Source organism: Penaeus monodon, chromosome 9, assembly GCF_015228065.2.
Source record: "Penaeus monodon isolate SGIC_2016 chromosome 9, NSTDA_Pmon_1, whole genome shotgun sequence".
NCBI lineage: Eukaryota > Metazoa > Arthropoda > Malacostraca > Decapoda > Penaeidae > Penaeus > Penaeus monodon.
Genome location: NC_051394.1, coordinates 10,108,036 through 10,128,561, shown reverse-complemented (window position 1 = coordinate 10,128,561; position 20,526 = coordinate 10,108,036). Strand labels below are relative to the sequence as shown.

Below are 20,526 nucleotides of genomic sequence, written 5' to 3'. Positions count from 1 at the left end.
GTTTCATTAATAATATATTCCTGAATTTTAGAGGTTATTGATGATTGGGTGTGGCAGATTCCTTTTTTCATGTAGATAACTACATGCAATAGAAATATAGGTAGGTGGGTTTGCTCTGCTTAGTCGGCTTGGGAGCCAGCTGGCTGCCCCGTTGATCTCCACTTCACCTTCAGCACTGAGCCCTACCTGTGGGTACTCACACCCACAACAAACACTCCATAAAGAGATATAGACCAGTCTAAGTATTAGATGCCAAACCATCATCTATCACACTGGTGACCCCGGAGTGACCTAAACACTGGCCATTCGGCTAATCAGTGTACTCGATCACGGGCGCCATTCTCACCCTTGCAGGATCCTCGATTTGTAGTCCTTTCTTCCTCGATAGGGGGGAGGCATTGTGGTGGATGCCACAACCACCTCACTCAGCACCAACGCAGCCCCACTTGGTATAGTTGCCTTTGCACTGAGCCAGAGTGACACGTCGTGGTATTTTACTTGCTCGCTTAGCTCACTCTCTGGAGGTGAAGTACTTGTTGTAGCACGACTCAACATGAAGTTCAACATACTTCCCCAGGTAGGGTCACATCAGGTCCACAGCACTCTCAGCAGCAGGCACTTCTCTTGACTCACTTCAGAGTCCTGACTGGCTGACACAGACACCTCTTGGCTCTCTCATTGGACAGCAAGCTCCCTGCATACTTACACAGCGCACGTGTATTTAGGCTGCAGAACCCTGAACCGAGATAAGCATTCCCCGATCCTCCAGACGACTACGACAACAGCAGCAGTAACACACGGCCCAGTCCTTAGCCTGCTGGGTAGCCTATGGGCTCCCCCGTTGATCTCCACTTCACCCTTAGCACGCAGCAATACCACAACAAACACTATGAAGAGATATAGACCAGTCTAAGTAGTAGATGCCAAACCATTATCTACCACAGTTCCAGCACACTGGAGTATACCTATCTGAAATTAGAAGTAGAAATGGTACTGCTTTTGAAGGGCATAAACTCTGCCAACACCAGTAGCAGAAATTTCTCAGCTCCACCTTGTACATTGCTGATAAAGAGAAGACAAGGATGAAACAGAGAACACTGGAAGAGGTTATTTGGTAAGTACATTTATAGCTAGTGATATAGCTCTTCATGTCAAATGAAATCTCATGTAAAGCATGGTGAATTAATTAAAAGTGCATAATACAAAGAAAACACACCAATAATTTTAACCTATTTAATTTGTTATATTTTCATCAATAACAATGGCTTGATGAGGGGGGGGGGTATTTTACTGCTTTCACAGTAAAAGAAATGAAAAACTTTCTATTAGTTTTATTTATTTTCATAGTCTTTGTACTCTGCATACATGCTAATTAATATCTAGTCTAATTTATGCTGCCAGGAGGTTTCATTTATTGGTTGAATGTATGATGTATATCATTACTCAACTCTCTGTATTTGTGTTTGTATATTTTTTACTCATATTTTAATATAAAATCATACTTATTAATCTCTGGTATATAAACACAGTATGGACATAATTGATAAGTACTGATAGAGTATAGTGAGAAAAAAAAAATCCTCCTCTTTCTTCCTCTTTCTTTCTTTTTTTCTTCTTCAACCATTACTTCACAGAAAAGAATGTGAAATTATTATGAGTAGGTGTATTTATTACTTGACAAGTTGAAGACTGTTGTACCTGCTTAACATTAACAAGAAGTCAACATCATGAAGCATGTGACAGAAAGTAACAGCAGATCACTGCTTCTTAACCTGGGTGTTATTTGTAATTTCCAATGGCATTGCCAGCCAAAGGTGGAAAGTAGCAATTTCTCAAATTACTTGAGGGTATTCACATAACGAGAACATGGGCTAATACTGAGTTTATGTACAACTGCAGTATTGCCTGTATTATCTTTCTGTAGTCTATGAATTTGTAATTATTGAACCCTCTTCAAATCTCTTCAAACCAATAGAGGGGGGTTATTTTATTTTAAAATGCAAGGGGTGCATGGAAAGAGTTGCTCGAGTGGGTATGGTAGTAAAAAGGTTAAGAAGTATTACTGTAAATCAGATGCCACCATAAAATGCTACTGAATTTGAAAGTTCTTCACAGTTCTAGAGCCACCTCTACAAAACTTTTAAGTAGAATTTTCAGCCCAGCTGAGTGGGATTGATTTTTTTTTATTCTCCCTACAGCCCATTTCTCTGACAGTACCCTCCTATTCCAACAATGTCTTCAAAAACAAGTAGGCAAAGCTTCCTTTCACAGACGTTCTGATCATTCACACCTTGTCAGTTACATTCAAGTCCGAAGTTCATGCACTGTCTACCCTGACTGACCTCACTGGCAAACCTATTCTTACCCAGCCCCACTCCTCCCTTATCCCATAATTGACGGGTAGCATTCATAGAGGCCGGGGCCTCGCTGCCGGGGGCTTATATCGTCGCCCGAGCATGCACGACCACTCATGCCAAATACCAGCATCCCATGCCGTTTCTTCGTAATACTACGAAGATATGTTGTATTTTCAATTTTCATTATTTTTTACAGTCTCTACTTGCCAAACTTCCTGATAAATCGAGACTGAAGGGTATTTTTATTGTTATATAGACTCCATAGTTGATCATTATTCAGTCTATAGTCCGAATAAAATAAGCAGTGTGTGGCATCATGGAGTTGAAATTGTTGGTTTGTTGCATTTTTTTTGTTTGTTGCATGGTAAAAATGAGAAAGTGTTAAAACCGACTTAATCACACTTTCACTGGTAATCACACTTTCACCATCTGCCGGGGGCACGTACGCACATGCCATAGAGTATGCATGGACATGCCATGAGTTTTTTTTTTTTTTTTTTTTACAATCACGGCAAAAGATTATTTCTTTGCCAGTGAAAGTGTCATTAAGTCGGTTTTAACACTTTCTCATTTTTACCATACAACAAACAAAAAAAATGCAACAAACCAACAATTTCAACTCCATGATGCCACACACTGCTTATTTTATTCGGACTATAGACCGAATAATGATCAACTATGGAGTCTATATAACAACAAAAATACCCTTCAGTCTCGATTTATCAGGAAGTTTGGCAAGTAGAGACTGTAAAAAATAATGAAAATTGAAAATACAACATATCTTCGTAGTATTACGAAGAAACAGCATGGGATGCTGGTATTTGGCATGAGTGGTCGCGCATGCTCGGGCGACGATATAAGCCCCCGGCAGCGAGGCCCCGGCCTCTATGAATGCTACCCGTCAATTATGGGTTAATACTTGTACCAGAACTGTTTCCATCTTCCCAGCTGTTTGCGTTGTCCATGACAAGGTTTGGTTAAACTGAAAACATCCTGCTTCCCTTCCTTGTTGACTGTGATGCAGTATCAGTAGTGCTACATTATTCCCCCCAGAAGCTGCAAAAAGGCCTACAACAATATTGCCAAGTTTACCTTCCATAGACATGACCTCCCCCATGAAGTTTTTATTGAGAGTCCTGCCCTGTCTACCCATATTAACCCTTCCCCCATCAGTGTCAGAAATGTTGGTGTTTTGGCCACCCTGCTAAGCACTGTTGCTTAGCACTGTCGCCTTTGGCATTAATTGCTCAAACTGCCCTGCACAATCACACATGTGCCAATTGTGGTGGCTCTCATAATGGAGCTGCCATACCTACAAGTTTGAGTTGAGAGAGCAGTCCTCGGATTCAAATTTGACCTCAATTTATGCGAGGCTAGGCACAAAGCATGTCAGCAAAGTTTTTCTCATAACTTATTCCAATCCTGTCCTTCCCGAGAAGTTTCTACATCTCCCCCAGAATTTCTTCTTCCTCCTTCTAATGTTCCTACTTCTACCATCTACCACTTTCAGTCAACTTCTTTTGGATTTTAAATCCACACTCAAATCTCTACTTTCCCAGTGCCAACCCCTCCTCTTCCTTGCTTTACCCATGCATCAGACAATCTAAATGTTCCACCCATCATCTACCATACTCTCTTCTACATCTGCCTTTCCCTCTACCCCTCAAACATCTGTCCTCTCTTCTCACCTTCACAAGAAAACATTCATTTTTCAGACAACCCCAACCAATCCCCTTTCAGAAACTTTTGAGGACATTCAAAACTATCTAATCATAGCCCAAAATGACAAAATGACCCCCCCCCCCCTCCTTTCCCCTTTTGCTAATCCCTACCTTATCCCATCCACATCCTTTTAGAATGCCACACTTTATACTTTGACAGTTTTTCCTTTCTCAGGCACATACATGCCCTCCATTTGTTTGAGTTGCCTTTTTGCTAATCTCTACCTTAACCTATTTACTCAGCCTCCCTACCCTTTTCAAAACCATACAATTTTAAATTACTGTATGACTTTTGATGTGTAGCACACTTAATCTACCCCCCTACCCCCTCTTTACCCTTTTTGTTACTACACCTTCCTATAGTGCTGTATGACCTTTGATGTTTAGTGCATTTATTTGGCTTTGTAACCATTAACCATTGACAGTACCCACCTTCCCCAAGAAGTGAATAGTCTCTGATGAACTGTGAGGCTGTATCCCAAAATTTGAGTATTATCATATTTATTACAATACTATACCATTGTTTTTGGATTTTTTTTCTCCTTCATGTGTTAATGAAACACATCACATATCATATGAGGTTTTTATTTACATTTTATGTACACTGGGTTTACAATACTGTAGTAAAGTTACCTACTTCAAAAAATCATCTTAAGTCATATCATCCAACAAAGGATATGCCATCTTCAACACATGTACATGGGTGAAGTATCCATATATTAATATTTTTTTTACATTTTTTTACTGCAGAAAGAAATCCCACATAAATAACAGTAATAATAATTAGAATTTTCTTAAATCAAAATGACTGGCTTACATAATAAAAGCAATGCACTTCATAAATATGAAAATTAAATCTGACTTTAGCTAAAATGACTGAGACTCAACTTACATTTATGAAGTAAAAATAACAGCTTAAACTGGTCACAAATACATGTGAAAACTAAATTTGGTATAACTGTAATCCTAGACATTCATAAAACTTAAAAGACTATCACATTCGAATCTGAAAGGTGAAACTGACACACTGTTTCCTAGGTAAATATATGCATTACACTATACAACTGCATATCAAGGGCAGAGGTTACACACTTGGGCACTCAGAACCTAAAGCACTTGTAAGTAGAGTACAGGAAAACCAAACTCAAGTTTCAAATAAAAATGCTGCCAACGTATATTACCAATATATTCTAGGATATATTGCCTAAGGTTAGGATATAAAACTTAGGTACTGGTTCAGGGATTGTAACAGTTTATGTACATTTCATATCTGACTGCCATTACTAGTAACTTGGAACGTACAGAATGTGACCTAAACACCCTGATATCCTGTGGATTAAATTGCTCATTACCTTGCCAACCTTTTCAATCACCAATGCAAATGTCAGCATATTACAAACAACACTAAACACAAACCCAATGTTAAACTGAATTTCTAACTGATTATCAAAGGCAATGTGGGTCCTACAATAAACAGGATCCTTCAACATAATGCAAGATTCACAAACAGTGATGTAGTATACTAAAAAAAAAAAAAAAAAACAGACATAAATTTCATACAATGTCCTATGTTACACCCATAATACAAACAAAATACCCACATTAGAATATTTTCATCACCGTATATTTGCACTTAGTTTCATCAATTGCTTGGTATATGCGGGAAGGAAGGGAAATAAACAAGACATATAATGACAAGTAGGTCTTGCCCAGCTTCTACTATGATAATGATAAAGATTCATTGCTGCATTTGCCTGATGCCATCATTCTGAGTAAATTAGCAAGACTAGCCTGAACTCAGCATTTCTGACAAAAATCCACTTGTATTGCCATTTGCATATTGTCATATCACCATATTCTAAAACAAAGCACCTAATCCCATTTTAGATATTTGAAGCATACAGAATGTAAATTTGAACATTATCATCATTCAATTACTCTGCAATAATGTAAGTAATAGCAATTGCACTAGCAAAATAATTTGCCAACATGAAGGCAAACTAAAGATTTTCAAGAATATTTCATTAAAATAAAATATTCATGAATAAAATAACAGAAGAATTTCCACACAGAAGACAGCACCTGTCCAATAATGACATATTAACATAATAATACATTATAATCTGTTCCTAGTCTTTTTCTTGACCAACTTGTACTTCCTCAGGCATTCTTTCAATTGACAATTAGTACAAATATCAAAAGCCTTTATATGTATTTTAGATTGTACAGTTATGTAAGCTGTTTGTGTTCATACAAGTTCCTTATAATTCCTTTAGCAAGCACTAGGTTTTGGCATCCCAATACTACATCCAGAATTGCAGTAACAGAAGAAAAAAAAAAAATTGCTTGCAATGCAGATCAAATTTGAGTTTTCAGTTTTTCATAATTTTTGATTATGGTAAATAAAACAGGAAACCTGTACAAGGGTAAAAGGTTGGGACTGTGTATCTCAACAAGGGTTGGATATATTGAGGTTGTGATGGGAGAATTCTGTCACTGGGAAAGCAATTCTGAGCCTTTGATTTGTCAATGATGCTTCATTTTGAATGTAATGTACATACTATTTCAACTTACCAGAGGCACAAAATTGCTTGATATACCTTATATACCTTATAGATAGTTTAAAAATGGATAACAGCATGTATAAAATATACTATGCTAAGCAATACTTTAAGATTACCTATCTAATTTATTCCAAGATTGGAGGAACACTGGATTGTATGGCATTTCAAAGTTCAATATTGAAGTTAAACAAAATAAAGAGAAAATGAGTAGGTATACAGCTGCAGTCAAAAGTAAAATTACCTGTCATTATTTACACAAGTTGTGGATTTCATTCTATAATCAATGCTTTACAAAGAAAACACTAACTTGACTCTTACTTCATGTGTTTTGCCATGACAAGGTATGTCAACAGTAAATGAATAAAGGAAACAGACAGTGAATAATTGCTTATAAAATATGAAAATCTCAAGATGTGCTGCCTGTCTTACAAACTCCTGTGGGGGATCAAAACTGATAACTACAAAGACAAAGACTCCAGTTATTAAACAAGAGGTATTTAAAGTGAGCATGAGGCTAATACATTTGGTCAAAAATAGCAATAAATAATGACCCTTGATCAGTTTGTGCATATTCTTGCTAGTGAATCTTCACAATAATAATGACTGACAATGAACACAAGGAAATGTTCAAGTATTATCTGTAAACCAATCTTGAATTTGGAGATTCTACATTAAACACTAAATACTAAAAAAAAACACAAAGAAACTGACAAGTAAATAATTAAAGATAAAAAAAGAAAAAAAAAAATCTCAGACAGTCCATCTTTCCTTGAACAGCAATTCAAAGCTGAAAGAAAAATCAGTCTGTAGCCTTTAAAGTCCCTTTACTTGCTTTACTTTACGCTCCAAGTGTTACAGAAAGTCTTTTTTTAAACAAGATAAGTTACCAGCAATCAACACAGTATGCTAAAATACTATCTAAAATCTAGCACATAATCATCAAAATTATTAAAGAGAAAGATATAAAAATGAACTTACAATTATTAACACAAGAACACAAATTTAGGTTATTCATTTCATTACAATGAAAGGTATGGTATATAAAAGGAGCATTTTGTTAACTGTTAACGATAAGTATGCTAATACTATCAAAGACTGCACATTTCAAAATGTATTGATAAATAGTAAATGCTACAATTATTAAACAGATCATTTGGTAATCATTTCATAATGGGTAGGTAATAAATAGGTAGATTTTGTTAATGTTATACTATAGGATAATGTTGTGTCTGGTGTGATTTGTGTTGTGTACAGATAGGAATCATTTATAGGGATAGTATATTTATGTATATTTATATATATTAGTATGTATGTGTATGTTGTGTGTTGTTGTATGTGTATTGTATATTGTATATGTATATATGTATATGTATATGTATATGTATATATATGTGTGTATGTATATGTATATATTGTGTATGTATATGTATATGTATATGTATGATTGTAATATATATATATATATATATATATATATATATATATATATATATATATATATATATATATATTGTGATTTCTAATTGATGTGTTCATAATTTTTGTCATTATAATATTCTTATGATTAATCCATTACTTCAGCTGTCTCTCCATTTTTATAAAATGAAAGAGGGAGTGAGAAAAGAAAAGGCTTAACTCCATGTAAGCATCTTGGCTCCCTTGCCAACTGGTTTGAGACTGGCAGTGATATCCCTTCAGGCAGGGTGAGAAAGAAAGGTAGAGGGGCTTTGGGAGAAGTCTACAATATCAACCACAAGAAAAATGAGTGAAGGTAGTAATAACTATGGCATTACATCTGATAACTGTTAACAATAACAGAATGCAAGTTAGATGATTCAGAGATAATGAGCACTGATGGGTACCTTTAAAACATTACAAACATTACAGTAAACCATATAAAATGTATGAGCCTTCCCTATATTGGATCACACAGCATGATAAAGAGCAGAGGAAAAGCTCACAAAAAAAATAAGATGAAGACACAGAAACTATTCTTGCTCATGTTGCCGATGGCCGCTGCACAATGTCTTGCTCAAGGGTGAAGCTGTAGTAGTACTGGAAAATAAACAACTTATTTTACTATACAAATCTAACACACAAATCTTTATGTAAATAACACAGAATAGAAGGATTATACTCCCTAATTATAATATTAATTCAAGTTTCATTACAAAATACAGAGAAGTCTGCAATATAATATTATTTACCCATTAAACTATGAATCCACCACAACTAGCCGTGATATTCACCAAAATAATGAATGTGCCATAAACTCATTTAAAATATATACCATACTACCATCTCTTGCCAAAAAAGTAAATTATAAAAGAGAAGAAGAAGAAGAAGAAGAAGGAGGGGGAGGAGGAGGAGGAAGAAGAAGAAGAAGAAGAGGAAGAGGAGGGAATAAAGAAGAAGAAGAAGAGAGAGAGAAGAAGAAGAAGAAGAAGAAGAAGAGAGAAGAAGAAGAAGAAGAAGAAGAAGAAGAAGACAGAGGAGAAGAAGAAGACAGAGGAGAAGAAGAAGAAGAAAGAAAAAGAAGAAGAAGAAGAGGAGGAAGACTAAGATGAGGAGGCGAAGGAGGAAGATGAGGAGGAGGAGGAGGAGGAGAAGGAAGAAGAGGAAGCGAAGATGGAAGAAAAGGAGAAGCAGAAGAAGGGGATGGGGAAGGGGAAGAGCAGGAGGAGGGACAGTAGGAAGTGGAAATTAAGAAAAAAATTCATGCAGTTTTGCCTGTCCACAGCTGTAGAAGATGAAGATCGCACTGAAGGTTCTTGAAAGCATGAAGATAAAAGCTAATTAAGAGAGCATAAACCATACTTACATTGTGTTGATGGTTAGTAAAGTGTGAGGTAGTTTGCCAAAAGGTATGCTAGGTTATTGTTTGGAAGTTGCATAATGTCATCTGAAGCATGGGCAAAAGTAGGAACATATACCCATTGGTTCACAATGCAATCAAATATAAAACTACTCTTTTCATTTCAAAGTTTGGATACAGTAATACAGTTTTCATGTAATGGAGAAAACTGAAGACGTTTAATGCTATTCATAAGAGATAATTATTTTTTGCATTGTCTGTTAAACAGTAACCTAAAGCTAAAGATAACAAAGAATTGGTAAAACTATGCACATATTTCTGCTAACAATAAACAAAACATACATATATCATCAATCCTTTTTCACCATAAATCAACAGGCACCTGAACCATAGTTATAATCTAAAATTAAATATCTAATCTACAACAGAGTAAAACTAAACTTTAAAGGGAGGGCGGATAGAGATCTTGTACCTGGCATCTCATTTCTGCAGAAGATGTGAGGACATAAGTTGATGATATCCTTTCTCTTCCCAGTATATGATGCATAATAATTCTACTTACTGCACTCCATTTAATAACTCTCGAAGGAAATGTGATGCATGTGCCCACCAACACAACAATACACACAAAGATAATGCTATATACATTTATAAAGGAAATGTATGTGTAATACGTTACTAAAATCACAGTGAATCTGAATAATAGTAGAGACATCTATTATCAGCTCTTTTTCTCTCACCTCGTCTTCAATCTGTTGTCTACTCTTTTTGTTGACTACGGGGAGTGTTTCCATGGCACTGTCATCTGAGTTCACATATTTCTTGTTGAGAATAAAGGGTACACCAAACAATGCTAGAAAATTTAGAAAAGAAATCCTATTAGTTTCTTGCACAACAGTATATAGTATATATGTATATTTCTAGCAACATTTAAAGCAGAAGAAATATTTTTTCGAGAAACATATTAACCCTTTCCCATAGGTGGCATGTATGGAAAATATTAATTTTTTTGACACTGAAAATGTCATTAAGTAGTTTTTAATACTTTTTCTCATTTTTCCTATATATGCATTTCATAAAGGCTTCTCGGTCTTCCGAGGTTAGCGTAAAAAAAATTACGTTGGTAATCAACTACATTGGCCATAGATATTATATAGCATTCACGAAGTGATGATGTAAAACCACATGAAAATACTGATATGTATTTTGGTAAAAAAAAAAAAAAAAAAAAAAAAAAAAAAAAAAAAAAAAAAATCACGTATTTATAAAACATTGAACATAAAATTATATTTATATGGAAGTGATAATATAAACTTGTTGAAACTAAAGATTATCTTATAAAATAACTTCTAAAAAAATGCCAAAAAAAATACAATAAAACCTACGGTTTCAACTCCATGATACCACACACTGCTTACTTTATTCAGACTACAGAGCGAATAATGATCAACTATGGAGTTTATATAACAACAAAAATATCCTACAGTCTTGATTTATCAGGAAATATGGCACATAGAGACCTTAGAAAATAATAATACTGAAAATAAACATAGGCTCTTAGTATTATGAAGAAAAGGCAAGGGATGCTGGTATTTGGCATGAGTGGTCGCGCATGCTAGGGTGACGATATAAGCCCCCAGCAGCGGGGCCTGGGCCACTATGAGTACTACCCATCGGGAAAGGGTTAACCATCATTATAAATATGAGTTTTACATGTAGTTATCATGCTTTAACAAGTGACAACAACATATATCAGCAGGAAGGATATATTTCGTAAGTAATTCGTGTCTATAGAGTGGAATTCATTAGCATACAGAAAAGAGGCATGATGTCTCTGCAAAAGTGCACGAGAAAAAAATTTTGAAATAAATAATCCACACAACAGACACATCCATTTAGCCTGATTTAACGAATAATTAATATAACTAGAGAAATACCTAATTTGTCAGCACCTGTCCATATGTTAGGTGTTAATTTGTTTTTTACACAATATGATACTTATAATGGCTGTTATTTCTAAAAGAAGATGAAAAAAAAAATATGTTCTAAGTAATCTGCCCCCCCTTTTTTAATTCATATTAATACACACAATTTAGGAAATCCATTCAGCATATGATTATCAGTGTAATTTTTTTTCATAACAGTAAAGGATTCTTTCTATGGAACAAAAATGATCCTAAAGACAGTGTTCATATACCACATCATTCAGGCTATCCTAGAAGACCAGGTATCACCTTTTGTAACTGCTGACATACTGGTGTTACAATATCATGCAACTATGGTGCATGATGCACTGTGAAATTATAAATAAAAATTAAAAACTACAAGTTGATACAGCATGTGCATTTGCCATCCTGGAATCAAAGGAATAGTATGCATATCCACATAAAAATTACTAAATATTGTAATATAACAGAGAACTGCAACTGCATAAGCAACTTCCTATAAGGTTATGCAGCCACAGATTATTTTCTTTTACATAAATGTTCCACTTCATCACATTCATCTAAACAACCATCAGCTGGTATGCATAAATATCAGTCTGATTACTAACACACTTGTAGAGAATTAATGCTTTAAACTATTTCATTACATCCCTTCATTCCTGAGGTAACCCCATCCAAATATGATACAAAAGAGAAGCCCCATCATTCCCTCCCCAAAAAATACCAAGTTGCCCCCAGTAACTCCCTCTTCCAAAAAGACCAACAAGTGAAGTGGCAAACCCACCTGAATGTCCTTGGCCATACAAGGTGCTGGTGCTCTGACTAGCATGTGATGGAGAGGAGTACATAGAGGGGTTGCGAGGGGGTAGTGGGGGAGGAGGACCCTGGGGGACACCGGATCCAGAGCCAGGGGGAGCTGGCGCGGGTCTGGCAGGACCTAACCCTGGGTAAAGACCTTCCCCTCCCCCACCACCACCTCCCCCAATACTTCCTCTGCCATTTGGATTCACACTGGAACAGGAATGTAAAGGTCTCAGTTGGAGCATTAAAAATCATCAGTATTTACTAACCATATATGAACAAACTAACTCTCTCTCTCTCTCTCTCTCTCTCTCTCTCTCTCTCTCTCTCTCTCTCTCTCTTTCGTCGTGTCTCTGTTTCTTTCGTTTTCTCTTCTGTGTGTGTGTGTGTGTGTGTGTGTGTGTGTGTATAAAATTATAAATATACTAGACATGCTCCACATATACTTCTGCTTATAGAAAACACACACACACACACACACACACACACACCACACACACACACACACACACACACACACACACACACACACACACACACACACAAAAAAAAAAAAAAAAAAAAAAAAAAAAAAAAAACATTCACACTCTCTCTCTCTCTCTCTCTCTCTCTCTCTCTCTCTCTCTCTCTCTCTCTCTCTCTCTCTCTCTCTCTCTCTCTCTCTCTCTCTCTCTCACCATAACATTAATACCCACTTGTACTCACTCTCACTCTCATAGTCATGCTCATGCTCACTCTCACTCATATTTACAGTCATGCTCACACACTCACTCACAATCATGCTTACATTTACACTCATACTCATATTTATACTCACACTTATACTCATACTCACCCTCACTCTCACACTCAGATGCAGTCACCCTCATCTTCATACTCATACTTATACTCATACTCACAAACATACCCACCACACACTGTATATGCCTTTAAAATAAAATGTCTATATATAAATACAATGCTCATACTACTGAACAAAAGCCTTCACACTGACCCATAAGGAAGAGGTGAGGAGCCTGCTACTGTGGGCTTGTTGTATTGCGGTGTGGGAGCAGGTCCTGGCTTGAAGCACACACAGAGGCCATTCATCTCACCCACCAGAGTGAATCCCTCCGGGGCCACTTTGGAGCGACTCATGATGATGATGTCTGTGACCTGTTTGTGTGGCCATGTTTCGAGGGACTTGCTTGTAACATAACTGCTTTTTCTTGAAGGCTTTCTGGCCTGATGGGGATCATAACACAGTTGTTACTAACAGTAATTATAATGGCATATGCATGTGTATAAAAATATAAATATACTAGACACACTCCACATATACTTCTGCTTATAGAAAATGAAAAAAAAAATTACCATACTCACATACAAGAAGTGGTAAGCCATCTTTATTGAAAATTTATTGAATCTCTTAATGAAGCAGTTATTGATAAGCATTTATTGTAACTAACACTAAATCTGTTACATATCAATGGCTTGGCTAGTAGATTATTTGTTGGCCTCATGGCTTTACCAGGTAACAAGCTTTGGTGGCATGTGAATGTGTACATATATATACAACTTGTAGAAACAACTGTGTTTACCAGGGAACTTACAGCATCATCCATGTGTTTTTTGTGTTTCAAGTAAAGTCATCAAAAGATTATCATAAAATACCATTTCTAGGTAAAGCATAACCATATTACAATTCTACAACTGGAAAAATTATAACCACTTACTTATGCCTATCTCTTTTGAGCATCATTTTATTAAAAGTTCCAGTAGTTAGCATGGAACAATAGATTTTGACTAATAACTACATAAATGCAGTCTTGAAGCTTTAGCCTTGATTTTCTATCCAAACTGATGAATAAAACTTACTTGTATCTATGGTCTGTTCAATGATGGTATAACCAGGAGGTCTTGAATCCCGGTCATTTACTATGGTTAGATGCTCCACTACATAGCCCATGTAGCCTTCAGTCTTACTGTAGCATAAGTAGCGAGTGACACGCTTGAAGAAACTGTCCTTATATAAATCTGCATCTATATCTTGATCGTGTGTCTTTGATACCTGTTAAATATCGATTCAGTATTATCAGCAATTCCTGAATATATAAACAAACAGGTTTAACATTCTGGTTTAAGGAAATCTCCACTTATGATGTTACACAACATAAGAAATGGTGTACTTTCCTCATCATTAGCAAAGAGGAGTGTATAGGTATGTCTGGCATCAATTATATTACTTAACAGTCAATACCTGACAAGCCACCTCATGTCCATAATATCTACATAATCAAGATAATCACGCTGAGGGCAAAAAGGCCAGGTGACTCCTAAGGTCTTGATCATTCTATCTATACACAGCAATCTTGCTTAAATATAAAATTCTGATACTCAAGATAATTAAGCAAGAAATTACTGACATCAGGTGATAAGCACAGCTCTTGATTAATATAATGTAATTTTCCTTGAATAGGTAACTTTGATGTAGACAGTGTTGAATCCATTAACTGTGTTTCCTGTTTTGCAAACTTATCTATTCACATTATTACTGTTAATTTATTTGTCATAATAAACTGAGACGTATGTATGTGTCAATGTATACAAATCGAATCTTGTCACCTCAGACCTTGCATGCTTTAATGGCCATGTTCAGAGTCTGTGACTATTCCTATTTCATGCATGTTGCAATGCAATATCATTTACATAAAAAAGAAAAACAAAATGGAGGAGGGAAAGAATAGGAATAGGAAAAGGATTTGAAATTGATACTGGAATTGAAATGGGAAGAGGAAGAGGAGGAAAAAGATAATAAGGAAAATGTAGAAAGAGGAAGAGGAGGAAAAGATTAGAAAGAGGAAGAAGGGAGGAGAAAGAGGAAAAAGATTAAAAGGATGAAAAAGAGAAAGATGAAAAAGAGGAATAGGAAAAAGGTGAGAAGGAGGATGAAAAATACAAAGAAGAAAAAGACAAGAAAGGAGGAAAAAGATAAGGAGATGAATGAGGAGAAAGAGGAGGAAAAGGAGGAAGATTAAGGAAGAGGAAACAAAAGAGGATGAAGGAGAAGAAAGAGGCAGAAGCAGAAGGTGAAGGAGAATAAGAACAAGAACAAGAACAAGAACAAGAACAATATGATGATGAGGATGAAGATGAGGATGAAGATGCAGAAGAAGATGCAGAAGAAGATGCAGAAGATGCAGAAGAAGAAGAAGAAGAAGAAGAAGAAGAAGAAGAAGAAGAAGAAGAAGAAGAAGAAGAAGAAGAAGAAGAAGAAGAAGAAGAAGAAGAAGAAGAAGAAGAAGAAGATTGAGACACAGAAGGAAAAGGAGAAGGAGAAAGAGAAAAAGAAAAAATGGAAGAAGAGAGAGAAAATGTGGAAGGAGGAGGAGGAGGAGGAGGAGGAGGAGGAGGAGGAGGAGGAGGAGGAGGAGGAGGAGGAGGAGGAGGAGGAGGAGGAGGAGGAGGAGGAGGAGGAGGAGGAGGAGGAGGAGGAGGAGGAGGAGGAGGAGGAGGAGGAGGAGGAGGAGGAGGAGGAGGAGGAGGAGGAAGGAGGAGGAGGAGAGGAGGAGGAGAAGAAGGAAATAGAAGAAGGAAACAGAAGGGGGAGGAAACAGAAGAAAAAAGGAGGAAGATTAAAAAAAAAAAAAAAAAAGTAGCCAAAGAGGAGAAAGAAGAACAAGGAAGAAGAAGAAAATTAATGAAAAAAGAAGTAGCAAAAGAAGAGACAGAAGTAGGACAAGAAGAAGAAATTTTTAAAAATGAATAAAAAGTAGCAGCAAAAGAAGAGAAAGAAGAAGAAACACAAGAAGAATAAGAAGAAAATGGAGAAAAATGGAGAGAAAGAAAAAAAACAAAGAACAAGAAGAAAAGGGAAAAGGGAGATACAACAACAGAAAGTACATACGGCTGTATAATTTGTTGGACATCCTGACAACTCCTGAACCACGCACACAGCCGTAATTGGTCGATCATCTGGCAGAGGTAGAGCATTATAGAGGTCACGCATCATTCAATAGCCTCTCTGAAAGGAAGATAAAAACATATGTTTAGATACTGATTCAATAGGACTGGTTGGCATAGCAACAAAAAAACACTTATGTGATAAAGAGAAATACAATCAAAGAGAGGGACAGGTTTATTATTGTTTCCCCTTTTTCCAAAGTATTCCATGAAAAAATAATTGTAATAGGAATTTGTGATATAACTAAAAGGCTTGAGGTCAACTAGTTAGAAAGGATTATTATTATTATTACTATTATTCAGTACCTTGACATTTACTTACAAGATCCATTTAACAAAATTACAAATACATTAGATACCATCATAACTCCTCAATGACATATTATTTAATTATTTTCCAAGACTGATAATCCAATTTTTCTTTTAATATAATATACAAGAGGCTTTGAACTGCATGAAATGTATATCAATAATTAATAATAAGACAAATATTAATAATAACAAATATTTCATTTAGCTGATTCACTGATTGAGGCTTCCACACCTGATTAGAAACACACAAGACTGTAGACTTCCTTCTTCCCTGACATACCTCTATAGGTCAAACTTTCAAGTCTGGCAACATCAAGGTGTGAGTCATAATAGATTAGTGAAAATACTACATTACAGAAGACTAATCTCAAAGCAAGAGCTAGTAAATGTTTCTAACATATCCCACAATTTAGTAATTTGTAATGGATGGCCAAATTTGAAAGTTCAACTAAGTAATTACTTTCCAAATGAAAAGCTGAAATAGCTACTCTTAATAAATCCTGTCATTTTCCCAGTCACATGACATGATTATGACCTAGGTAGTGGGAGATCTGATGTGCTGAAATTGTGCAATATAACTCAATGTTTGTCCCTAGCTTTGAAGATTCTGAACCAGACTTAGCCTTGCTCTGGTATATAGCTACTTATACTGAATCTTAAAATTGTTTAGGCATTTTTTCAATTCAATTAGGCACAATAATTTATGACAAAAGCACTGTAGTTTGGAAAGTTTGAAATCAGTGCCAGGTTAGTAAACTAAATTGATTAAAAGTTGGTGGATAAGACATGAGCGACCTGTAGATACAATACATTAATGCAGTCTGCTAATAGCTTTAGCTATTTCACTATGCAGGTTTTGAGCTTAATCTCTTACTTTCCCTGACTTAAGGTCAAATACAAGCTGCAGCTCTCAACAATGGGAAAAATACAATGCATAATTAAATTATTGAAAATACATTATATACTCAAGTTGATATGCTATTAATACCTAGATAATTAGGTCTGAAAGCTTGTGTTAACCCAGAAGGCCTATATCACCATATGAAGGCTAGATCTTAGTAAATGGATGACAAGGTGTTTAGCTACTGTTAACTCCATGACTCTTAAGTAATAAACTGACTTCAACATATGGGCAATCACACAAAGTGTCTAAATTATGAAAAGGCTGTCATGTAGTCTCAGTTGAAGTGGTAGAATATAGGTGACTTACCAATCAGTGCACGAACTGAGTGTGTACAAGCAGAGATCAGTATACTTAAGTATGTCCTTGCAGTGAAGGTTCTTTGGGACTTGAAGGCAACGTGAGTAAACAGAGTGGTCACGTAGAAATAGAAACATTATGTACAGTGTACCTATATGAATACTGAGCTTCCTGTGGTGTGCTGTGTATGGTGTGGTAGTGTGTAAAGGTTGAGTCCGTAGTGATGTGAGTGGTAGTGATATTGTAACGCTGTGTGTGGTGTGTGGTTTGTTGGGTGTGTGTGTGTGAGTGTCGGTGTCGTGAGTGTGTAGTGATATAAGTGTGACGTGATGTAACGTGAGTAGATTTGTGTGATGTGTGTGTGTGTGTGTGTGTGTGTGTGTGTGTTTGTGTGTGTTTTTGTGTGTGTGTGTTGTGTGTGTGTTGTGTGTGTGTCTGTGTGTGTGTCTGTGTGTGTGTGTGTTGTGTGTGTGCGTGTGTGTGTGTGTGTGTGTGTGTTTGTGGTGTGTGTGTGTGGGTGTGTGTGTTGTGTCGTGTGTGTGTGGTGTGTGTTGTGTGGGTTGTGTGTGTGTGTGTGTGTGTTTGTGTTGTGTGTGTGTGTGTGTCTGTGGTGTGTGTGTGTGTGTCTGGGTGTGTGTGTGTCTGTGTGTGTGTGTGTTGGGTGTGTGTGTGTCTTGTGTGTGTGCTGTGTGTGTGTGTGTGTGTGTGTGTGTGTGTGTGTGTGTGTGTGTGTGTGTGTGTGTGTGTTGTGTGTGTCTGTGTGTGTCTGTGTGTATGTATGCATGTATGTGTATGCATGTATGTGTATGCATGTATGTGTATGCATGTATGTGTATGCATGTATGTGTATGCATGTATGTGTATGTCTATGTATGTGTGCATGTTATGTGTATATGTGCATGTTATGTGTATATGTGCATGTTATGTGTATATGTATGTGTATATGTATGTGTATATGTATGTGTGAGTGTGAGTGTGAGTGTGAGTGTGAGTGTGAGTGTGAGTGTGAGTGTGAGTGTGAGTGTGTGTGTGTGTGTGTGTGTGTGTGTGTGTGTGTGTGTGTGTGTGTGTGTGTGTGTGTGTGTGTGTGTGTGTGTGCCAGAATATACACAAAGGAGGTCTGTTGGCTTTTGGCAGAGAGTGCAGTGTGGAGGGCACTACGAGTGCTCAATATAGTCAGATTCAATCAACTTTAACACATTACCCAACAGGCTACAAGCTCTATTTATCAGAAATATACCAATGGGAAATTTGTGGTCTATGGGATAGGCTAATGTAAGTGTATCAGTAAGCTTTCCAGGCTATATACATAAAGATAAGAGATAAGATATATGAAAGAAATCAATGTTGTTAACAATGTAACATGTATTCAACTAATGTGATTTTAGTTTTACCCCTTAGAAATGTAGACATATACTATGATGAATCCAAAATATAAAATTCTGTATTTTTTCTTCTTTTCTTATAATCCTAATTAGCTTTTCAGATAAGATCAGAAATGATAGTATATTAGAAAGCCCCCAATTTACACAAATAATCATGATACAGCTCTACAGCCCATAAAAAAAAACAATACACCTAATGCATAAAAAATGAGCCTTCTCTGTAAGGAGGAAATGCCTCCTAAATTGGTGGTGTAATCATCTACTTCCTCTACATTTCTACAAATCGTATGGTGATTTTCGCTCCACACGTAAAAATTCACACAAAACACACACAAATCCCGACCAAAGGCAAAACCTCAAACCCCCCTCACTCGTCCCTTGACCCAAACACATGAACTACGAGCCAAACAAACCCCCTCCATAAAAAAAAAACTCATCCCCATAAAAAGACGTAAACAAGAGCCATCCCCCAACAAGGGGAAAAAAGAGAGACCACACTCACAGATCACCACAATTCCGACGGGATTTCTCACCAACAAGCCCCTGGCAGGCGATCAACACATCCAAGAGCTCCCCGGGGTTCCCTTGCCGCTGAAACGAGGGGGAAAAGAGTCCCGAATATCACCTGCAGGAGGGTCTTGAGTGCAGAAGGTCTCCGTTCACAAGGACAGAGACGGGGACCAGCTAAACAACAGGGCTTCTGCCACACGACCCCCGAGACACAACCCGGGGAGCAGGCCCTCGCGGTTTCGGGGAGGAGGACGGGATTTTTTTTTTTTTCCTTTTCTTTTTTTTTCTTTTTTTTTTGGGGGGGGTGGGGTGGGGGAAGGGGGATTGGGGGTTTAGGGGAAGATGGTGGGGAAGGATTTGCGGGTTTTTTGTGAAGGAGGGAGGAGGGGTAGGGGAAGAGGATGGGGAAGAAGAATAGGAAAGTTTTGGGTGAGGAGGACAGGATTTGCGATTTTTTTTTTAGGGGGAGGATTAGGGGAAGAGGATGGATTTGTGTTTTTGTTGGGGGGGGAGGGGGAGGATTAGGGGAAGAGGATGGGGAAGAAAAAGAGGAAGGGTTTGGGGGGAGAGGAAGGGATTTGCGATTTTTTTTTTTTTGGGGGGGGGGAGGATTGTGGGAAGGGAAGAGGCGAGAATTTTCAATTTTCGGGGATTTTATTTTCCCTTCTCTGAATGTAGTGTTTAAGAGAATTTTAAAAGAATTGCAATGCTGATTCATTGGAAGTTTGAGGATGTCAAAATAAGATGCGATAAAGAGTAGGGTAATTTTATAACAACCTAATCTTATCATTAATGAGCACTCGTGTTTTGGAAAAGGGAGGTGCGATTTTCTTGGTGTGAATTCCAATTTCAAAGGGGAATTTTTAGCTATTTAAAGAGTTTACTTCATATCAGTGAGTCACTTCACGACAAGCCCTTTGCTTATTACACATCCTGTTACGGTTTTAGAATGTTATTAAAAAAAAAAAAAGG

At 36.8% G+C, this 20,526-nt stretch overlaps 1 protein-coding gene across 1 annotated transcript; it reads right to left on the bottom strand.

Moving 5' to 3' along the window:
- Window positions 1–8,160: 8,160 nt before the first annotated feature.
- On the bottom strand, window positions 8,161–19,851 carry LOC119576953 (multivesicular body subunit 12B-like). Its single transcript, XM_037924605.1, is given in 8 exon segments — window positions 8,161–8,697; window positions 10,198–10,310; window positions 12,188–12,414; window positions 13,199–13,359; window positions 13,361–13,428; window positions 14,062–14,254; window positions 16,091–16,207; window positions 19,670–19,851. Coding segments are annotated over 7 exon segments (924 nt in total). The 5' UTR covers window positions 16,196–16,207; window positions 19,670–19,851; the 3' UTR covers window positions 8,161–8,640.
- Window positions 19,852–20,526: the final 675 nt, after the last annotated feature.